At 48.4% G+C, this 23505-nt stretch overlaps 1 protein-coding gene across 4 annotated transcripts in view; it reads left to right on the forward strand.

Annotated features, from left to right (window-relative positions):
• Positions 1–23505, forward strand: part of CTIF (cap binding complex dependent translation initiation factor) — a 159444-nt gene that overhangs the window by 97203 nt on the left and 38736 nt on the right. For 2 of the 4 annotated variants that reach the window (XM_088536631.1, XM_088536633.1), the window contains 2 exons: positions 14548–14989; positions 15918–16247. In XM_088536631.1, the coding sequence (XP_088392757.1) occupies positions 14548–14989; positions 15918–16247 (772 nt within the window). The remainder of the gene's footprint in view (positions 1–14547; positions 14990–15917; positions 16248–23505) is intronic. The other 2 variants (XM_088536632.1, XM_088536634.1) reach the window with 1 other exon arrangement.

Here is a 23505-nt window from a genome sequence, read left to right on the forward strand (position 1 = left end):
GTTTTGGGGATATATCCTTCCCCTGGAGTGGGTCCTAAATATTAATAGAAACAAATATATACCCTTAGGTGTCTGTGTCATTTGCACTTGAAATCATGGAAGAATTAGGAATGGATCATGAACTGGAGTGGCTTGTAGTCTTGTACACGAATTTTAAAACCATTTTCTAGATTGTTCTTTAAGGACAATATTATTTTGTTTTATGTGAGAATCTGCTGTGATGCATTCCCTATGCTCTGAGTTCACATACATCATTCTCTTATCCACTATTTCATGAAATCCCTTACTTAAAAACTAATATTTTTTCCCCTTGCTTACTCTCCTTATCTGTCACTCTCCCCTGAAAGGTGCACATGTTACTGGGTTATTTCAGCATTTTGTCTCGCCAAGTGGCTTCTCGGCTAGACTTCGCCAAGAGGAAACGTGTTTCAGCAAGCACCATATTGGCAAAGCACGATGCTAGGGCTGCAGGGACGCACGTCCTCTCCAAGGCAGGTAGTTTTTGTGTTGGAAACATTAATCAGATTGGTAAGAATGCATCTGAACATCTCGTGTGAGTGTGCCACGCGAGGTATTTGTTTCAAAACTCTGCAGTAAGCTGACGTGAAGGGCCATATTCCTGCAATTTTCCTGCTGTCTTTAAAGTTGCACTATTTCAAGAGCTGCTCCCATACCATTCTATTCATGGCCCAGCGCTAGTGCTCATTTCACAAACAAAAATAGTAATAGGAATGTCACTCACCATAGATTTTCAGATTGCAAGTTATTTTGGGTGAAAGTGAAGGTGAACGTGTTTTACAGCTGACATTAACATGTCATTTTTAATGCCATGAAATTTTGGAAAAGCCTCAGAAACCCATGCGCAAAGGTCAAGAGGGCAAATCTCCCCCACTGCGAGAGTGAATAGAAATGAGTTCATAATTAAAGCGTGTAGTGCCGACACGTTTGCTTTTTTGCCATTTTAATTGAGGTTTTCAGAAAGGAAGAGAACTTAAAACAATACAGAAATGTCTTTTGTTCTTTTGGAGCCCCTTATTGAGTTTTGCAGTGAGCAGAGAGGATGTTTATTAAAGAAAGCAACAATATCAAGACGTTATTTCAGTGCAGAATTTCTCTTCGTAGCTGGAACAAAATGCAGGTTTTTGGATGAGCTGCATGCTTGTGAAAACTAACCTCAAATACAGTGTTTGGTAACATTTTTTTAATGAACTCAATGAATGGTATTGAAACAGAAGGAAAAGGGAGGAAGGGAAGGATGTAAAAAGCCTTTTTCTTCTTAGCAGCATTTTGATTCAAATTTTGTTAAGGTTAACTATAAAGTCTTTATTCAAGTACTTGCCTGCTGTAATGGGGAGTGACAGTACTAGCATCTCTCTACCATAAAGGTGGAAATTACTATAGAAAAACCCTTCTAAACAACTGAAAGCAGCTGGCTGCAGAGATGCTGTTAGAATAACAGTTGCTTGCTGCCTAAGGCTTAGAAACGTTGAGCCCCCGGGGCAGGACAGGCCACGTTTGCAGCAGCAATTGCATCGGACCCACATTTCGGAAGCGAGTGCCACACACAGGGCAAGCTGTGCTGGCTGGAGCTGGGTTTGCCGGAGGACAAAATGAAGAGCTGCTTCTCGCACCGTTTCTCCTGCAGCACGAGATTCCCTGAGGATTAAGTATTCATGCTTAAGACAGCGCCAAGTAGGCAGTGGGCGCTCACGGGTCTCGGGAAGTGCGAGCCGCGCGGGGGCTGCTTCTGTGGGCCAGCAGAGCAGCCTTGGCGGCCGCTGATGAATATTCTATCAGCCCAAGTGTTACTTACAGGCAATTTAGAGCGGGCTCGTTGCTTCTCTCATTTGGATTGTCCGCAACGTTGTTGAAGTTATTACACTAAATTAATTTGCTCAAGTGCAGCTCCCCCGGGTGCAATACCGCTCTGTCGGCTTGCTCCTAAAAGGACCCGGCTAACTGATTGCGTTACTGCGGCCTAATGAATTACCGCACATGAGCTGGGCCATGGTAATTGCCGGCGCGCGCGCTCCGAGCTGGTTTTTAATGCTGAGTGCATTAAGTGGAGCCAGCGTCGCTGAGGTCTGCCCCAATGTGCCTTATCTGATTCTCGCTGCGAGTGCCACGCACGCGTGCCGCCGTGCATCAGTGGCGGGCAGCAATTTATAGCTCACAATTAGCTGCGTTAATTCAGCTGTATGTTGGAGCCCTGCCACGGCCTCGTGGTGCAGAGCATCCCCATGAGCCGAGCGGCGGCCTCCAGGAGGAGGCTGCGTCGTAGGTGACCTCCTGAGAAGCCTCTCTCGCTTTGCTGATGGCAGGGGAAGCATCAAGAGATGAGACAATAAGTAGGTATCTCCCCAAGGGGGTCAGTAAGAGCAAAGGAGGAGCTGGATCCCCTTTGATTCTTCTCCTCCTGCTTTTGGCATCACAAGACCTGGCTCTTCAATGTGCTGGTCCTGCTGGGCCGGCAGAGGACTGGGGTGCATCCAATCTCTGTGTCTGTGGAGTAACACACTGAGCACTTACATTTGCTGTTCAGTTTAATTGAGTTGAACTTTGTGAAGTGGGAGTCAGCATTTAAAACAGGTTTCGCTGTTTTGAAAGAGATCATTGAGAGAAGAGCTCAGGAATGCCTGGGCTGGGACCTTCTGTCACCCAGGGCGTCTCTCAGGCAGTTCAGGTCTCTCAGCATTGCTTTGTTGGCTGAAGTTATAGTGTATTTATTCTTAAACAACACAGTCATGGTGTGCTCAGGCAGATGTATGCCATCCCAACCAGGAGACCTGGATGTCCTCACACTGCCAAGAGAGATTCCCTGATATGTGCCTACCAGAAGAACTCATTTTGAGTGGAGCAATGAAGAGCTCTGTCCCCAAAAGCGACATGGCTGCTGTGCTTCTGGATAGGCCACGGGGCTTCGTTTTGCAGTCTGAGAGGAAATAACGAGGGGCTGGTTCTTGTTGACAGACCTCAGCGTGCTGGTCAGCCGCCCGGGTTTAGGTGTGCGGAGACTGAGGCAAAACAGAACGAGGTGGTGGTGGCTGCGCAGCGCCCAGCTCAGCGCTCGCGCTGACCCAGGGCCTCCCTGCCCCTGGGCACTGATGCCCTCGTCCATGGGACCATGCTGAGGCCGCTGTTTTAGCGCCATGTAGTGCAAAATATAAACGTCTACGTGCTACTGTTTCAGCCTGTCAGAATTGAGGGAAGGAAATATAGCAGCAGGTTCCTCTCTTCTAGGAAACCGATCTGTTATTGAAATGGTTTTCTCTTTGGTGGAGTGTTTCCGGCGCAGCTTCTCAACCCTGAAAATGGATTTCTCCATCCAAATGTTGTTTTGCAGTGCGAGTTTATGGCAGGCATTGTTGCCTGAATGAATAAGCCCTTATTTTCTTTCTCCTGCTTTTAATCCTTTAATATAAACGTGCGGCAACTGGTGACTCAGGAACCATTTTCTGGTGGCTTCATCCCCCTCCTTTTCTCAGCTCAGACGTTCAGCTGGGTTCTGTCAGTGGTCATCCCTCAAGAAGGTGCACAGCTCGGCACAAAGTGAATTTACAGTAGCATAAGGGGATGTGGTTTACTCAAAACCTCAGAGATAGGTTTGTAACCTCTAACAAGCTGCCGTAGAAGGGTGGAAAATGCTTCTCTACACAGAGAAAACCAGAGCGGGACATCCCCCGGCAGCAGGCTGGACCCTCTCACAGGAAATCTTTTGTAATTATTATCAAGGGGTTTTTGTCCCTCGGTTACTCTCAAAGATTATTTGACGATTTTGTATCCCAGCCAGGGTAAGCCCTATATCAAAGCTGTTCTCGGGCTCCCTCTGCGCGTTTCCCTCAAGTAAGGCTGGAAGAAGGTGAGGGCGAAAAAAAAAAACATTTGGGATCATGAATTGTCATCCTCCTTGGCACCCTTGGGGTAAGCTCAGCATGGACGAAGCCTCAGAATGTAAGTCTGTGTCTGGAAGTCGCGGAGACCCTGGTTCACGTTATGTTCCTGAGAAGGGAGCCAAGGATTGCCATTGAATTAACAGGAGTGAAACCTTCTCCAAGATATTCCACCTAGCGGCAAGATGGAGAAGGCCTCACATAGCAAAGTGGGTTTTATTAATGCAGAGATCTTCATATCAGCCTCTAGGGTTCTGGAAAATCTGCTACGGGTATTTGCATCCTACTCCAAGCACCCTACAGAGTAGCTTCCCTATTCTTCAGGAAAGCATTTACACCCCTGCCTTTTTCCTTGCAAGGTGTAGTGGGGACTTTGGCCCCAGAGACCCGGGAATGTGCAGGATCTCTGCAGTGCCTCCTGGCACGGTGCTGCGTGAAGAGGCTGCCAGCACAAGTTGTTTGGGCTCTTGTTGCAGAAACAATATTTCTGTCTGACCCCAGTTAGCAACTGATGTTTGCAAAATAAAGAAGTCAAAGCACTAGAAATACTTTCCATTCCCACTCTTGTCTCAGCCCAAAATATTAGTATTAAAAATATTGCATCTATTATATGCAGCTAATATCTCTACTGTCACGTAAATCACCCGGGGATTTTTCACCTCCATATTATAAAATAAAAAATAAAAAAGAAGTTAACTACTCTCTATTTTTGGATATTTGTTAACTGTTTTGATTCCATTTATTCCTACAAAAGTCTCTGCAGTCTGTCTCCAAGGGACCATCTGTGGGAAAGATAGTCCCTAGATTGATTGGGAAGATGCCAAGGGGCCAGTTGCAGCAATTTGGTTTAGGATTTCTTCAGAAATCTGTCTTTGCTTTCCTCACACTTTCTTTTTTGCAGCTTGACCCGTTTGATCCAGCGACATGAGATTGCTCCTGGACATGGGGCAAGGAAGGCAGTTTGGGCAGAGGAGGGGAAAATCACTCACTGCTCATTCCTGATATCCACCAGGAGGATCCAAAGTCCAAAAGCATCCATGCTCCTTGGGAGGGTGTCTCACCAGATCCCTGCATCGGAAGTGATTGCTTTCCATGGACTTTGGGTCGGCTCATGTGTCTGGACAGCTGCTAGGAGATCTTGTCAAATCTTGCTTGAGCTTCTAGGGGAAAGACATTTATTTGTTCACTAGAAAGCACTGGTATAAATAGGATATGGAAAAAACAAGGATGTCTCCTTGCTATGGGTCAAAGAGTCACGGAGGTCTAGATGAAAACAGCTGAACACAACGGCAGCAGGTGGGGTTTTTATACGTGCTATTTAGGAGGGACAGGACCATGGAGGGAAGTGGGACTGTGTCTGGGAGTCTGCATCTTGGCGTGGGTTTACATTTTATTATATCTGTTGGAGGATTATCTGATCTTGAGATAACCGATCAGTCTTGGTGTATTTTTAAAGGATGGAGCCTAGAGTCTGAAGTATAAGCTCTTTTATTGCAGTGGAGTAAAAGATGAGTCTGTATTCATTCAACCCGCATTCTTACCAGTAGTCCAGGATCCATGTGTATTTGCACTGAGCAGATTTTTGGGAAACATTCCATACTGTGGTTACATCAGACTTGAACTGTTTCAGCTAAAATGGATATAGTTGCATGTCGCTGTGCTCTTTTATGGTTTTCATGTAATTTTGGAGTTCCAAGTAATGTAATTTATGAAGAAAATCATTTTGAAGCAATTTCTGCATGAAATCCGTACAATGATTTCTCCACCAGTCTGGGCAATCAGCCTTGAAGGCCAGCGGGGCGGGGGTGTCTTCCTAGCTGGTGGCTTGGTCTGTGCAACAAGGGCTTCCATCTGGACATCCCTGATGATTTGTGGGAGACCCAGCAAAGCATTTAAAAGAGCTGTTTTGGAGCTATCTCGCATGCCATCTGTACTTGGGATGTCTTTCCCAAGCTGGTGTTGCAAAACAGCTACTTAAATTCCTCCTGAAGCTTCGTTTCCATGAAGCTTACAAGAAAAGAGCTGACTCAGGCAGCCTGTCCAGCCAAACATTTCAGCATGTGAGGAGTTTCATCTGACTGCCGCGGAGGACAAGTTTGGGTTTCAGCGTTTCGCTGAGGCTGCTCCAGTGGCCTTCATGCAGTCCCGTTCAGCCTCCATGCTCGCCAGCCTGCAGCCCGTGCGTCCTCTGCTCCATTTATTGGTCTCACAACTGGACCATCCATCACTGCGAAGGGAGCCGTGCTGGGACTCAAAGGTGTGAAGAGACACGGCAGAAAGGCTCGAGGGGGAAATGAGGTTCTCCTCCTCATGCCATCCTTTCTGTTGGCTGTTCTTGTCCGCTGGAGCTGGTGGCATGTATTCAATGATGTATACATGTAAGATGTAAAATGCACATTACATCTGCAATGTTCATCAACAGTTCTAGAACTTGATCACTACCATTCTGGCAGGTGGATTTTCTACCCTTCCAAAATGCTATGTCCTATTGGATGCTTAGGCTGGTTCCAGTGACTGGAATAGTCTTTAACCTTAGTGACAAAAAGGCATAAAAGAAGTGTGAATAATTTCATTTTTGTTTTCAGAAGTGAACATCACATCTTGTTTCCCGATCATCACAGAAAAATGCAAACAAAAATGAAACTGGAACCAAGCGAAACCAGTTTGAGAGAGGAAGCCAAAGAAAAAACACAGAGAAGTCCTGTGTTCTTCATGCTTGGAGTTGGTGGTTGTTGCTTTCTGTGGAGTTTTGAGGTTTTTTATTAAATTGTGTGGAACCGTCACGCTTATTTGAATGTTTCCCACTCTCAGTCACAGCAAAGATAGAAAGCAGCCTTGGCTGCTCTCTATACTGACTGACACTGAATTAGCATCATACACGTACACAAAAGATCCGAGTGCCTTCAGTGAAAGCAGGCCTGCTGAAAAACCAAGACACTTGGGAGACGTCAGGCCTCTAGAATGGAAATTCAGGCTTTTTTCCTCATAGAAATAATAGCAAAATTCCTTACCAGCCCTTAGCATAGATCTTCAGGACTAATTTTAGATGCTGTAAAATTCCATCTAGGCCCTAGCTGGAGTCCTACAGCCTCCCAGTTTGGGCCAGCATGCTCCTCGGGCGTCTCAACCGTGTCAGTTCAGACAGGCTGCCCGGTGTGGCTCTCCACGCTGCCCTGCAGACAATTGAATCCAAGGCTGGAGATGAGCAGAAGCAGTGGTGGCTTCCCTAACCCAGCTCCAAAGCTGCAAGAAATTATTGTCAAGCTCCATCCTAAACTTGAGTTCCTGGAAGCATCTTGGGCAGACAAAGTAATTAGTAAGAAGCTAATTTCTCTCCAAAGTCCAGGATTTTGCAGGGCAGACACCCGGGAGCCCTGGGGTGTGCAAAGAGGATGCCTCAATCACTGAGGGATCAGTAGGGACACTGCCATCAACGCCTCACATGGACAGAAGGAAACGGTGCAGATGAGAGGAGACCGCCCAGAGCACCGATCCTGCCAATCCCTGGGCATGTGCTAAAATGCCGCGCACACTCCCAGGAATTTGGGCTTTAATCCTGTGGATCCGTGCACCCTGGGTCGGGATAACGGCGAGATCCCAGACTGCCGCTTGGTCGCCCCTGCTGCCAGGGACAGTGGGTGTCCTGGTGCGGGGTGAAGCTCAGCCCCGGAGAGGGGACACGGAGAGGGACACGGAGAGGGACACGGTGGACTGAGCGCGGAGGGGACAACAAGGTTCTGCGCCCCGCGCCCAAGGCCCGTGCCAGGGATGGGCATCCTGCACATTTCACACTGGCTGAAACACTTCATTCACCAAGGTTGGACCTAGAAAAATCAGTTCGTTCAGGAGGATATTTAAGAGGGCTCTGCTCCTTCCTGCCTTTTTGTCTTTTCAAGCTAAATTAATCCAGCCAACTAAATAGAAAAACAGTGCAGAAACTAGCTTTAGCTCTTGCTCTGGGGGTCTTTAAGGCCTTTAACTCTTTCACTGATGACTTGAATAGTTAGTTATATTTAATTTCACTCACTCTCAACAGAAAATCACTGAGGGGTTTTCAGAAGACAGGAGCGAGGAAGGGAGGAAGGTGGCCTTCATCTGATGGATCTGATCCCTCATGTCCTCTGTTCACAATTGCAGTAATGTTATGCCCTAGGGATGCTCTGCTCTTCTAGCCCTGAGCATGTCATGAATATCTGGATTCTTCCTGGGGGCAGCAGATCCTGGAGTGCCTGGAAGGTTGGGAATCTGCTCCATCGCAGGCATGTTAATAGCGAGGATGGTCCAGGAGATGTTCTTGAGATTTAGTGTTGTACTCCTGGGCCTGCAAAGACAACATGGAGCTTGTGCAGGAGAAGAGGCAAGGAGCAGCCTTCTGTGTGCTCTGTGGTCCTCTCTCCAGTTGGACTCTTCTCCGGATTTTCGCTGGAGACCTACACATTGTAGAAGTTGTCCTGTAGGGCACAGCATTGTTTTCATTCAAGCACCAGAAGGATTAACGGGAAGCAGAAGGTTAGACCTTGGGCACGGCACCAGCGCTCAGTCTCAGCCTCTTGCCAAAGCGGCTGTGAGCAGCTCCTTGCTGTTAACCCTGCGCGGCCGTGGCCGTGCCCCAGCCATCAGCACTGCGCGAAAGCGGGACGGAAACATCGTCCCTCCCTGCGAGGAGCCTGGCGTGTCCCACAGGAGGGTTGCCTCGGAATCAGGTGAATCAGGACATTGGGGCAGTTTTTCCAGATGCAAATCACCCAGCGCTGCTGGGGACACCCAGAGCATCCTGTCCCGAAGCGCACAGGCTACTCCATGTCATGGACTGAGTTTTCCAGGTGCTGTCGGGGATGGGAGCTACTGAACTCTCCATATTTACAGGAATTGCCTAAGCAAATCTCCAGGCGACCTCCAGGAGAATGCAAGCCCTCATTGTCCTCAGGCTTGCAACATGCCAGACAAATGGTGCGAGCTTGCAGGGGACTTGTCTAGCTGCAGGGGGATGAGCAGGGCTGATGGGACAGAGCAACTGGGTTTTAGACTGCAGCTGTGCCCGTGTCTGGAGTTATTTTCCCCGGGCTTGTGCTTTCCAGCCCTTTCCTTGGGAGCAAACCACGTAGTAGAACTCGCAGGAATCCCATATTTCTGAGCACGTCGGCTGGTAATCATGGGGACAGCTGGAGTCTTAGATTTGTTCGTATAGGTTCCTCCACCAGAGCAGACGTTTCTCTGATCTGAAGTCTGTTGAAAGGTATCTCATTTTGTTAATTAAAAAAAAAAAAAAGAAAAAAGAAAAAAATCAGCAGAGAAGCGGTAGCACAAATGATACCCTCCTATTTCCAGCTTGCCCTGGCTGCCTCCTCTTGCTTTTCAGCATTTCTGCAGTTTCTTTGCAGCTCTGAATGTCCCTCTAGTTTCCGCATTGACTGATGGCCAAATTCCTGGTCCCACTGAAGTCGGTGGGAGTTTTGTCGGTATCTTGAGCTGAAACAGAGTTTGACCCTTGAAACGAAAACAGTTACTTGACATCAAAGGCAGCAGGTAAGAGAGACCGTTGTGCTCTCCAGATAACATCTCCACATAGCTGAAGAAGTCTGGCCGTACTCACTGATTTCCTTTCCATGGTGCCATAAACCACGGAGATTTTAGATGTGCTCAGCACACACACGAGCTTATTGTGAAGAAGAAAGGAAGATACTAGTGTATGTTGTTTCCCTGAACTCTGCTTTTGGAGGCTTGGAAGCACAGAAAGGATTAAGGTTGCTTTTCTGCTTTACCTTTGTGAGCCCTTCAGAAGAACTTGTGGATTCCAAAGGTCTTCAGATCATGGGTGGAAACAACTGTTATTTCTGACAGATGTGCAGTGATGATGGGCAGTGTGCCACCTCCTGCCTCTCACTTGTCCCTTGTCAAAGCTACCTTAGTCTCCCAGTGCTGCCTCCCATGGAGAATGCAGCCCCACGTGGGCCACCAGGTAGGGATGTGTTCCCTGGGCCTGTGTCACAAGTGGTTGGCATGGGAGAGCAGATGGGGTCAGTGGTGATACACACTGCTGTAAGGCCCTTCCGCTCAGTGATGACCCAAAGGGGATGAGAAGGATCTGCCAGGAGCTCGGGCACTTAGGGAAGCGAATTTTGTCCTTTCTGAGACGGTTTTGTGAGACCCTGCATCACTTGGGCCTAGATCTTTAACAGCATAAACTATTTTGGCCTTTGGCATTGCAAGCCTAAAATCTTGGTTTTGGAAGTACTTTCAGCTTCCCACGGCGCCAGGTTAAGCTAAGGGAGTTATCCTGAGTCGACTGAGCCATCATGTCTGTGTCCACACACATGTCCTTGAGCGAACACAAGATGATTTCTGTCAGCTTAATCTGCAGCGAGTGCTGTACAGGCAAACATCTAACGAGGTTTAAAATACGGGCCCCATTCTCTCTCTGTTGGCTTTTCTTCTATAAAGTAGAGCTTCATTCGCTTCACCGGGGCGTTGGGAGGACAACAGCATAAAACGAGGCTTTGCCAGAGTGCTGGATTATCTTCCACACCCGCGCCTGCTGCCAAGTCATGGACATCGCTGCTTGTTTGCCATTTTCCTTCCTTTGCCTTTTTTATTGTGCTTTTTTATTTGTTTGTTTTCCCAACTTATTTAACTCTTGGTGTTTTCCATCGTAGAGCACTGACTGAACTCCAGTTTGCATTGGTTATTTGGCTGCTTGTCCTTTCAAGTCCCCTGTCCAAGAGCAGAGATCCTTTCCTGTCCCTGTTTTATTGGAAAAGCCCCAAACTGAGGAATATTTAGTAGTCCACTTTCGTTAGGTGATTTAACATTGCATCTCTTTAACAGTCCTTAAGTGGAAAATATTTGCTTTATAATATTGTTGGGTCTTTAGAAAAAAATGGCTCTTCAAGCAGTTTATGGTAGTGGGAATAGGCTGGGTCATTTCTGTGGTTTCCAAATACCTGGGCCTGGTTTTAGGAAGACCCATCCGTGATGCCGTGCCGCTTTACGGTCCTGTCTAAATGCAGCAATGCATTTTGCCTTCCCCCTTCTTAGCTCAAAACCGTGTCACGTGTAGCTGTTATCTCCCCCATGCAATACTTGCAGATGAAATGCAGCAAAATTATATGAGGAGTAAGAACCCACATATGAAAGAGAAACTGAGCAATCAAGCTTAGATGGTCAAGACAAGAGACGAGTGAAACCTCACCGAGCATACACAATGTTGGAGCAGCCCAGCTCTTGCAAGTTTAGGCACAGAGTGACTTAAGGCTAGATAAGGATTTCAACTAACTTTTATTTTGACAGTCTTTGGGAGCATTTTACTCTTTCTGCATTTATGGAGCAGTTTGTGTGATTGCATTACTGAGAGGAAACAAAGAAATGCCAGGAAAACTTTATGTGGAGAATCTGTGCTCATAAAATGCTTGTGAGCTCCCGCAAACAGGAAAGCTTTTCCCGTCTCCTTTTTTTTTTTTCTTTCTCTCTCTCTCTCTCTCTCCCCTCTGCCATTCAGCTTGCAAAAAAAAAAAAAAAAAAAAAACATGTTCAATATTGCAAAAACCCAGATTTGATGGTCTGAGACTAAACACAAATTCCTTCCACTGCCACCAAGAACAAGCCTGTTCTTCCTATGCTGGCCAAGCATAAACTCTCGGTCTCTATGGTTAGGAGCCAGTTGGCCTCTGAAAGTAGGTTTTAACTCGTGCGGATGCCAAAGAATACAGATTTGATTGGCAGATGGGTTTGGCAGGCAAGGCTGGAGGCCGTTTAGCCGCTGACCATTGAAGGGTATTTGTGAATGGCCACTTCCTTCGTCCAACCACGCTGAGCACAGCCCTGCACATCTCCACTAGGAAAATAAAATTAATTGCTATGTGAAATGTTTAAAATATCTCATACTATTTATCCGGACAGACACGAGAATTTGGGTTAAGGGATGAGACCACGATTACAGCAACTACAAAACTGGTAGCAACACGAGAGTCGTACGGTTGCTCCTACGCCACCATTTGCTGTTCCGTGACTCTACTTCTTGCATGTCCGCCTGTTTGTCTCTGACTTTGCCGAGTCTGGAGAGATTCCCTTGCGAGTCTCCGCGCGGCTCCCCAGGGCCTTGTAAGGAGCTGAACGCTCAAGCATCCAGCAGGCTCTCAGAGCAAGTGCTGAAAAGGCAGGAGGCAGCAGGGAGCTGCCGCTGGGCAGGCTGCTGACCCAGCGCGGTCCCAGGCGGAGCGGGCGGACGCCGGGAGCGTCTCCTCCTTAGAGGGGCTGCACATCTGCCCGGTCCCTCCAAAAAGCCGTGCTCAGAAATCAGTGACTTCACTTTTTGGTGCAATTTTGGAAGGCAGTTTGATGGGGAAAATGTACTGGGAGAGAAAGAGCATTGGCATGCCCAGAAACCCATCCTGTTGACACCACAGGAGGTGACCTCCATGCCACATCCGCCAAACACAACACTCTGCTTGTGTCTTCCTGACTGTCTCAGCGTGACCCCACTTCGAAGGAGTGGGAAGCCAGGCGGGCCCTCCCATGCCCCAAGTCTTGGCCTCCTGCAAGAAGGAGACCTTTAAACTTCCTTCATTATTCTTGTTCATGTGTGTTTGTGCTGCAGACATTGATAATCTTGACAGCCCGTTTGGAAATCTGAAATGGCTAAGTTCAGTTGGAGGATGCAAGACACACTCTGGCTGCATCTGCTGGCAGGAATTTCCTCCAGCTCCAGCTTCCTGTAGAAAGAAACAAGAGGAAAATTTCCTCGCTCTTCAACTTTTTTTTTTTCCTGCAGTTTAGTGTAACAGTGTCTGCTCCTGAGGAACCTTGAGAAAATTTTCTGGAGAAAATGCAAGCTTTGGGAAGCCAAAGCAAAGATGCTTCCAAAGCTTTCCCTGTCGCCTGTTTTTAGGGGACCTGCAATCTAGGCTACTGCCTGCAGCAAGGGGTTTGGAGCCAGCACGGTTGGGTTTGCTCCCCCCTTCTCAGTGTCTTTGCATCCTCTTGAGTAAATCATTGTGGGCAATGGCTCCTTTTTGGGCCTGCTGAATTTCTGTATTATCCCCTCAGAGCCATATTCATGCTCTATCTCCTATGCAAAGCTACCTGTGCTGTCTGCTTGCACTGTGAGTGGGAGAGATGTCCAAGCCAGTTGCCTGTATGATATTTAAGGGCAAGACCGTATACAGGCAGCAGAGGTGGCCGCCGCGAGTAGGTTGCCAAAACAAGTCCTCAGTGTCTTGTGTGTCCCTTCCTTCTGTAGTCGTGGCAATGGTGAATGACATGGGAATGTTGGTAGCAGCCATGGAAGGGCAGAGCTGGTCTCTTCAGACCATCCAGGCCGTGCCTTCCTTGCTCTTCTCCTTCCCTAGGGAGTGAACCATTGAGATCTGCAACCACATAAGGAGGGAGGGAATTATGGCCACAGCATTTGTGTTTCACACAGCATCAGCCCTTCCTTCCCCGGCCCTTGCCGGGAGCCATCCACGTTTGGCAAGCTCTGTTGTGCAAACAGGGCTCCAGGAGATTTCCAGAAACGGGGACATGTGGGGAGAAGGGTTCTTAGAAACGGAGCTTATTTTGTAAGAATAGCAGCAAGCTACTGCTCCGTGTGTTCCTCAGAGAGAAAGGGCAATGGGGAACATTTGGTGGAGGCACCTCTGCTCTTGCACTTTTTTTCTCTCTTGGAAATTCCTGGTGCACTTTTAAAACTGCGTTGCAAACTGAGCAGTTAGTTAACAGCAGCACATGCTGGGGGTACAACAGAGGTGCCAGTCCCCGGAACTATAGGACAGGTTTGCCACTGCTTTCGGCTTTGGGAAAAAATCCCTTCTGATATTTCTTCTCTGCCTGGTTGACAAGATGGGATTAGCCCAGGCTTCCCCATCTTGGGTTCAAAGCTTCGTCTAACACTGAAATATGGGTGACCTTTCCCTAGGGACTTAAGTAATGTTATCTAACTCCTCCTGGAAACATCAGCTGAAACAGGCCTGTTTTTGAAGGGAGATGTAGAGGCATGAGTGAGACCTTATGGCATGTTGGATGAGGGGAGTTGTCCCTTCTGCTGTGGTGCAGGGACCACAGCATCTGCCCCACCAAGGGCTGCATGGGGAGACAGAAGATGTGTTGACCCAGTGGGATGGGTTGGTTTAGCACTGGTTGCCACCAACACCTCACACAGCCTACAATAACATGTGATTTTTCGAGTCTCGTGTAACCAGCATCTGGGGTTGGGTTCCTTCTATTCATCAAGGCTGCATTTGATGTAGGTGCTCATCAGGGTTTGGAAACATATGAGTTGGTATGAGACTGGGCTGCTGGGATAGTTCATAGGAATATAGCAGGGCTGAAATCATTGAGTATTATTTTTAAAGTCATTTCTGTCTTACATGGCTCAGCTGGGCACTAGCAAGGAGAAAAATCGTATTTCCTGCTTTGTGCCTGCACTTTTTTTCCTTTAGTGTTGCCTCCAAAATGACCTGGTCCTAATCAGCCTTTGCTGTAGGGTATCAGAGCTCTGATGCTACCGGCGCTATGTGAATAAGGCTTTTTCTGAAAGTAAATGGTGCCTCTGTTTATCCTCTCAGAGCAGGTCTTCCTCATCTTCATTGCTCCTCTGCTACAGATGCAAGCAGCAAAAAGGTAAGAGACTGGCACCGATTAACATCTGTCCTGGTCTCTCCAGGCGACAGCAGAGACTTCCCGGAGGAAACAAATCTCAGCAGCACACGGATCATCAGCAAGGTGGCACCAAACACAACCGGGAACACCAGAAGCTCTACCAGGGAGGCCAGGCCCCTCACTCCTCAGGCCGGACCGGCCACCACGGCTACAGCCAGAACCGGAGATGGCACCACAACCAGAAGCACTCACCCAACGACAAAGAAACGCACAGAAATGCCAAAGAGACTGAAAATTTGAAAATTGAGGACACCTCCGTCTGCACAGTGCATATTCCTTTAGAGACCCACCGGGGCCCGGAGAGTGTGGAGAAGCAGTCTCAGCAGTACATCCAGGACTCGGAAACCAAGCGGAAAGACAGTATTCACGAGCGCATTGGGGAAAGGCCCAAGATCAATTTGCTTCAGTCTTCCAAAGACAGGCTGCGGAGGAGACTAAAAGAAAAGGTACTACACCTTAGAGGACCTTTGCGTTTCTTCTTTTCATGAGTCTGCCTGTTTTCCACATGAGGGATGGCTGGGTTTGCGGGGGCTTCCCATGAGTACATCCAGCTTCTCTTCCAATCTCCCTGTGTCAACACTTGCCTTCAAGTGTGTCTGTGCTTCTCCACGAGGCCTTCTATTGATGCACCGCTGGGGCTCACCTGCACACGGCTCCTTGTTTGAGGTTGCCATCAGGTTGAGTTGCCCAAGGAGGCCATGAAGCCCTCCCTAAAACCTGCAGGAGACCTTTTCAGAGGGCCAGTGCACAGGCAACCCTCACACAGACACTCGCCCCAGTTGCTGATTCCGGCTGCCCAAATCCCAGTCTGCAGTGCTCGTCTGCCTACCAAAGAGGTCTAAAAAAGGCAATTTGTCTCTCAGTAATTAAAGAGCTAAATGCCAAGCTTAGACTTTGAGTGCTGAATATTTGGACTCAGCTACTTAAAGCTGATATCCATTTATCTAGATAATGAATTGAAATGCCCTTATCTTTCCCCCTTCCTTCCAATTACCCAACAATAACAAAAGTATTGCATGCAAGTGACGGAGGAGAAATCCTTTCTGGAAACAACCATTAGCCTCAAATTTCTAAGGAATTCTGAGATAAAATTTCCATTTGCCCCCTGTGGCACAGAAAGATGCTGTTTTCAGACTGGAAAGTGCATTTGTGTAGACATTTCCAGTGAGCAAAAATAACCTGAGCATATGAGACTGCATGTTGGAAATGCATGCCCTTGAATACATGTGCATTTACTCCTCATATATCCAACCACTGTGTCTTGAAGATGCCTTGATTTTTCTGTCTGTTTATATGTCTCCCCAATTTCCCTTCCCCTTTTGTTTTCTCTTGAAGAACAGGGGCTGATCTGTCTGTTTTTTCCTTGTGTAACAGACGCCTTGTCTTTCCCTTTTCACGGACCAGGACGAAGTCACAGTGGAAACCACCAATCCCCAAAAGAACAAAATGGACAAATTAATTGAAATCCTCAACAGCATGAGGAACAACAGCAGCGATGTTGACTCCAAGCTCACCACATTCATGGAGGAGGCCCAGAACTCCACCAACTCTGAGGAGATGCTGGGTGAGATTGTCAAGACCATCTATCAGAAAGCAGTGACGGACCGCAGCTTTGCTTCCACAGCTGCCAAGCTCTGTGACAAAATGGCCCTCTTCATGGTGGAAGGAACCAAATTCCGGAGCCTGCTCCTCAACATGTTACAGGTAATGAGATTTTTAGCTAATTAGTTACCTGCAGCTGCATCCAGCCTCTTCTTACCATAAATTATAAGAGCTGAGCTTTGACCAAGTTCCATTTGTGCCCTGTTTGTTAGAGGAAACAAAGGTGTTTCTGCGATTTTGTTTATGTACATTATCCGTGCTTGCCATAGACAGTGAAATATTGTAGGCATCATCCAGTTACTGTTCATTTCCATTTGTTGAGCTCTAGGTGAAAATCTGTTGTCTCAAACTAGTGCCCATCTGTAAGGTGAGCAGGTCCCCTATGACAACATCTCTACAGCATTAAAGGAGGAGAATATGGTACTTGCAGTGGAGGGTCCTTCCCTCTGTCCTCAGCTAAGGCCCATCTCTCTTGCTGTTTTCCTACACCTCTCAACACCGGGGATATCAAATTAAGCTGCGGTCCTAGCGTAGGCTGTTGGCTGCATGGCCTGGCCCAATGGGTCCCTCCTGGCTTCTAGTTGCTGGCCTCGTCTCGCGTGGCTCACAGCTGTACCAGTTGCACTCGCAGCCCAGACAGTCCTCATTTGTGTATTTGCTGATTATTCTGTTTGACTTGTTTATTGGTATATGCGGCGCCGGTTGGTTGTCCTGCTCTAAAACCATTAGAGACAGCAAGGGCAGGAGAAAAAAAAACAGCAGCTCTGGTAGCTAGCCCATACTAATGGTGCATGGTGGGGAGCTAGGGCTGTCCTGCAGTGGCAGCAGTCTGCTAGGGGTGCAGGGTTGCTGTACTACTGCTATGTGGATGCGTTTGTTTTCTGGAAAGGGTCTCATGGTTCTGCTACCTCTGCCTCCCTCACTTACCTGCCTCACTTCCTGGTGGCGCAGAGTGCCCAGTCCCTCTGGTTGTGCCTTGGTGTGAGATCCCTTCCAGAGGACCAGTGAGTGGCACATACACCTCCACCCTTCCTGAGGAGAAGAGATGTGGGGTAGAAACTTTGAGCTAAAACCGTGAATTTGTGTCCTCAGCTTATCGGTTCTGTGTGGAGACTTACAGGACTGATAGTTCCTTTATTTTTCAACTTACAGGACTGATAGTTCCTTTATTTTTCAACTTGAAATCAGCTGTTCAAACCTGGTCAAGGCTGGCAGAGACTAAAGCTGCTAATGCTGTGTCAGCTTCAGCATAGTGCTAGCTATGCAAGGCCATCCCCAAACCCATGGCGGATGAAATAGCCTGCTGGGTTGTGCAGGAAGCACTGGGGAGGTGGTGGTACAACTCTCTTGCTTCTTAAAGTAGGGCTGATCCAGATTTTTTTAGGACATTGCAGGCTGATGTTGGATGGGGAAGCTATAAGTGCAAGATAAGAGATGATCCGAACATCTGGACTGTCCCTGCTATGCCTATACTAGCACTGTGTGGGGCAGGGTCCTCCCCATGCCGTCCTGTTCTGCATGTGCATGCGTCTCGTGTGGAGGTCGAGGCACTTTGATGATACAAGGTCCCTGGGGGTGTTGCGAGCTTGCAATTCGGGCTGACATGAAACCATGGCCATGGTCTGGGTGTTGGATGTGAACGTCACCCGTCCGGGCACTATCTGCCACGTGTGCTTTCAAGGGAAGGGGAAAGTCATTCCCAGGGGAATGGGAGCACTCTGGTGTTGATATGATAAGGGGGCCCCTTGGACATAGGGACACGAAAGCAAAGATTGAAGTCCTGTTGCCCAGGGGTTGTTCATTGGCCTATTACTTTATTTTATGCCCATTTTGCTGTTCTCTCACACACGAAAATCATCTGCAGCACATGCATAAAGCAGCCCTCATTTCACTTGTGACTATGTTTTGTGCACATGTTCGGTGTCCCAAACTGCTCTGGTTTTGGAGTGTCTGTTGCTCTTGCTGGAGCTCGTCGTTTCCCTGATTGTGCCTGGATGCGAGTGCACTGTGCAGGTAGAGTCATCTTTTGGGCAAACAGCACATTGATCCTGCTGTGGATGCAATGCTGGAACGAGCTTCCTGTTTATTCCTGCTCGCTGGATACCTCCTCTGTTGTGTTTAGAGCTGTCACTCATTTATAGGCGTGGGTGAGAAGAAGCTCCCTTGTTCTGCCACCAGCATAGACCTTACTCCATGGGGACAGTCCCTGCTTCCATTTGGTGAATGGTAGTTTGGTGCAGCTGCCAGTCAGAGAAGGAGACAGATATCCCTTGTGTCCTGCCTCTGCTGCCAACGCATGGGACATGGTTTAGCAGACATAGTGGTGATGAGTTTGCGGTTGGACTTGATTAAAGTCTTTTCTAACCATAATCATTCTATGATTCTAACATGGCCGTGGCACTGCTAGAGGTCTCTGTCCTCCTAGAAACATCCAGAATAGCAGCACTTGCTGGAAAGAACTAGGATTTTTTTTATTATTATTTCAAAAAAATGGCAAATGGAAACATGGCCTAGAAACAAATACTTTAAGGAAAGTGTTTCCTGCAATGGACATTCTTGTGGAAATGAGAGGGAAGCTGGTAAGTAGCCAGTAGGTAGGTTTGGGTATCTACCACGTCCAGGGATCCTAAGATTGTTGCATTAGTGATCACTTTTTGCCCTTGGATAGGCTTTTCTTCTCTCTGCCTTAATTTGAAAGAGCTAATTCCTGAAGGAGCTAATACCCCAGGCACTTCTGAGAGATCGAGCTCACACAGAGCCTCCTGAGATATGCACAGAAGGTTGTAGTGTGACGAGCAAAACAGCGTTAGGTGTTTACTAGTTTGTTTTGCTCTGGTTCATCTTGCGCTCAGGAAGACCTCAGGGACTTGCTGATCTCGCATACACCATGTCTCTGGAGAAAGGAAATGACAGCAGGGAAGGACTTGGCCCCAGCAGCGGTGAGAAGCACGTGTGTGCTGCGTGCAGCCCTCAGCCGTTGTCCTCCGTGTTATAAATGTCTTTTATGGTAACACAGTAAACATGCAAGGGGGGTAACCTGCCGGATCAGTGGCGTGAGGAGTCTCCAATCTCGCTTCCTGATGGTACTAACAGATGGAGGAAAACTACAAGTCCGGCGGCAGGGAAATTCCATTACTCAACGCTTCACGTCTTGCAGTCCTTGAGGTTTGCACTTCATTTCCCCAGCAGCGAGCCAGCAAGAAGGCAGGCACGTCTGATGGGCACGGTGCCTCCCCGATACGCAGGATCACAGAGGACGGACTCTGAAATCGGCTGGAAGCAAAGTCTAGGAAGATGCAAAGTTGTCCAGGGAGTAGTCCAGGGCGGAATACTTTCTGCAGAGAGACCCAGAGTGGGATCTCTTCCTCTGCAGTGATTCAGATCTTCTGTCTGCCATGCTGAAGTTGTGGTTTGACTTTTGGGCAGCAGAACTTCTTCTATCAGCCCAGTTAGTCTGCTCCTGTCTGTCCCTGTTGGTTCTTCCATCCCTGCCCTACTGTCTTTGCCCAGGTCTGACCGAGGCTTTTGTGATGTGAATCAGACTGAGGAGGGAGGAGGGGGGAAAGAGGAGGGAGAAGTTCTTCTCCAGCTGGATTAGTTCCCCTTTGTGTCTCCTATCACAGCAGCTCAAGCACGTGGGCTGGCACAGCGTAGGAGGAGCGGGTTGGGGGATGTCATTGCTCAGCCCATCAGAGCTGCTGAAACATTGCTCGCCAAATTCTGTGGAATTCTGTGATTCTGTGAAATGATGCCTAAATGGCGTGACCTCATCCTTGCCGCGGAGCAGGCATGCGCACAGCCCTGCAGCGCGGCCGCCTGGCAGCATTTTGGTCTGGTCCCAAATCTCTTGCAAAGCAACTTGGAAGAGAGTGAGCAGGAAAGTCACCATGCTGGTCTGCCTGTTCTCATTAGGTTTAAATTAAGCCATTGTCTCCTTTTAAGGGGAAGAAAGCTGTTTTTAAGGAGAAGAATTTGGTGCAGGAAAGAATCCAGCCAAGGCATGCTGTTCTTGGCACGGATTTTACCCCCCAAAGAGTTGGTCCTCTGCTCAGGAACTAGTTGAGCACCAGTGGATTAGTCCCAGGCCTGACCTGCAAGCTCCGTCCGTTCGCACGCACAGTTGTGAGGACCTGGGACATGTGAGTTTCTCTGTGAGATTCCTGCTTTGGGGTGTAAAGTGAAAACTGAACAGTTCCATACCGAGTGGCTGGGATTTGGGCTTTCCACTGTTGGCAGAAGTGCAAACTAGACTGCCCTTTGGGGCAGAGCCCCGGAGGCACCAGCAGACCCTTGGGATGAGGCTTTCGCAGGCATCTGGATTCTTCAGTCCTGTTAGTCTGGATTCTGTCCTGTTAGTCTAGGACAGAAGAGAGCTGTGCTGTCCTTCAAAGCATGACCGGAGAGCCGACCTGCAGAGAGCAGCATTAGCCTCCCTTCTACCCATCCCTGTGCTTCCCAGTCCCACTGCTCCTCCTCACCAATCCTCCCAGCAGTGTCTCCTTGCAGAGCCTGGCAAGACTCACCCTGTCTCCTCTGACAACAGAACGTCTTAGGAAAGGGAACTCCGTGATCCACAGGAGCTTGAGGAAGCCATCCATCTCTTTTATTTCCCATGACCACAATGGAAGGGTTATTAAGTTTAATTTAATGGCTAGGCACCACACAACCATTTGGCTAATACACTTGTCATTTTTTACGTATTAATATCTTTTAATGTCATGTTATTTTCTGTCTCCTAGGATTAGAGGTTTTTACAGAGCACACTGCCAGTATATAGCTTGCGTGGCTCGGAAGGCTTGACCGCGGGGGGAACTTTGAATAAGTCACGTAATCGCCCTGGTGCAGAAATCATTTTGCTGGAGAGAGAGGTTTTAAAAAAATAGGTCCCCGGGGAATAGCCCAGTGTTGTACCAGAGCTGAGTGAAGATGTGGCTGGCAGGAGAAGAAACTTTCACATTTCTGTTTTTTCTGAAGACAACATTACCAAACTGGAATGAATTCTTCCTGTAACCTGTTTGCCACTGCAGAGTGTCTTTTACTGCTCTAGAAAACTCAGGCTAGCTGTGGCCCAGTTTGTTTTGGGCAGAGACAGAGAAAAGCAGAAGAGACCCTTGGTTTGGGGTTGCCGCGAACGACAGATCTGGTGAACCTCTGTGGTGTTCATGTGGGAATAGCATCTACTGGTGGAAACACAGCATTTCCAACAAAGTTCAAAGCTGAAAATCATCACTGAATGTTAATCAAGGTAAACTCACAAACTGCTCTGTTTTTGCTTTCCTCATCACTTTGGAAGTGGTCGGCCATTGTGGCCCTGTGGGCATCCAACCCAGCCCCTCTCCCTGCAGCTTCTCTCACCGATCTCATGTTTTCCCATGCGGAAGCCTTGAGCATTCCCAGACACTGCACAGATCTGGTAGTCACTTTCACGATTTTCTTCTGCTCACTTTATTTCAGAAGTGATTATGGAGCAGGATGAGACAACTTACGGCTGTGTTTGCTAGTGTCCAGCCCCATCAGAGTGTAAACGGGCAGATCGGGTTTGTTGCAATCACTGTGGAAAATAGTGGCAGCACGAGCACAGGGAGAATAACACTTCATTTCTCCAGAGAAACCTGTAGTGCTCTTTGGAAACATGTAATAGGTCTCCCTGAGCTCCATGCACAGGCGGGGAACACGATGCCTGTTTTGGAAAGCGGCAAGGAGGAAAGTTGCAGTGAGAGACCAGACCATGCAGATAACGGCTTTGCAAGAGCACAGAAAAGTGCATGGTTATTTGTTCAACCCCCAAAATCTCGTCTTTTAAAAAATATCTTGACATGGCAAAAGGTCGCGGATTACTACAGGTCAAAAATGTAGTGTTATCTAAAGTTAAATAATTTATCATTTCATATCTGATAGTCAAGTATTTTGACTTTTGCCACACACCCTGCTTATTTTTCCAGCCAGGATATTTGGACGGATTCACACAAATTTGTGAAATATTTTGGTCAGCCCTAAGAGTGCAGTTTTTGCAACACTGGGACTCGATAGCCCCAGCTGGAAAGGAACCAGCTTGCAAAGTGCAAAAGACTCGTCACAGCTGTCTTGATGTCTCGGTGTGAAACAAGGGCACTGGCAGCATCGGCCTGAAAACATTGCCCAGCCCCGGCCCTAACCTCCCATGCGGCAGGGCATTTGCAGATGCTTTGCAGCCGTTTTGCGATAAATTCCCGTTAATTAAAAACTCGCATAAAGCGGAGAGCTGGATTTGTGTCTCTCTAGCACCTTTCAGACTAATCGCTTTCCAAAACCTAAGGAGCTCTGCTAGCTGGACACAGGCAAGCTTGGGAATTACCATCCTGGGGTGTGATAAATAGGGATAAAGATGCCCTCTCCCCTGATCCGCTCACCACCAGAGCGCTGCAGCCCGGGTCTAGCCAGTCACCGCCGCTCTCCCCCCGTCCCGGACCCCCATATGTTGCCAGCAGATGTTGCTGTTTTGCAGGAGCTCACAGGGGGACTTGTTTGTGCCCTGCTCTCCGGCTGCTCCGCGTGCTCCCGAGGCTCAGCCTGACCCGCGGCACTCAGACACGACCCAGTGGATCTCGGGCTCAGTGCTGCAGGTGGAGCCGCATGGAGCGCGTGTCCCCCAGAGCCCCGCGGGCCCCGCAGCCGGCAGAGCCGCTCGCTGCAGAAAACAGAGGCGTTTGCAGCCACACGGGTGGATGGGCGCTCACGCTGCCAGGGCAAACGGTACCCGTTGCCTTTAGTCCTTCTTTCCTTTAGTCCCACTGGTACAGGCTGCCCAGAGAGGCTGTGGAGGCTCCTTCTCTGGAGATCTTCAAACCCGCCTGGATGCCACCCTGTGCCCCTGCTCTGGGTGTCCCTGCTGGAGCAGGGGGTTGGACTGGATGATCTATAGAAGCCCTTTCCAACCTCAACGATTCTGGGATTCTGTGATTCAGCAATTCTTCCATGGTGAGAGAGGGTGATGCTGCCCTTTCCTCACAAGCTACCTCTCCTAGCAGTCGCCCTTTCCTTGGATACACGCAGAAAATGCGTTTCCGTAGCACAGAAGTCCTGAATGCTGTCACCAGTAGGACGTGGAGTGATCTTTAGCTCCCAGGCAATGGCTGCACGTGCACAGAGCAGGGAATTCCTCTGTGAAAGGGGTATTTCTAGCATCTAACACATCTAGCACAGGGCAAGCACTGAGACACAGGAAGAAGAGTTCAGGCTCTCCTTTCATTGCATTATTACTCCCAGAAGAAATACCCTGCCAGGTTCAGATGTCTTCCTCTCTTAGCAGAAGCACCACTGCTAAGTTTAACAGGCTAATGAGCTGCTTTTTCCATGGTAACGGTGCCTTTTCCTCCGCTCC

This window comes from Tinamus guttatus, unplaced genomic scaffold, assembly GCF_059628265.1.
Source record: "Tinamus guttatus ecotype Peru unplaced genomic scaffold, ASM5962826v1 Tinamus_guttatus_pri_ptg000685l, whole genome shotgun sequence".
Classification (NCBI taxonomy): Eukaryota; Metazoa; Chordata; class Aves; order Tinamiformes; family Tinamidae; genus Tinamus; species Tinamus guttatus.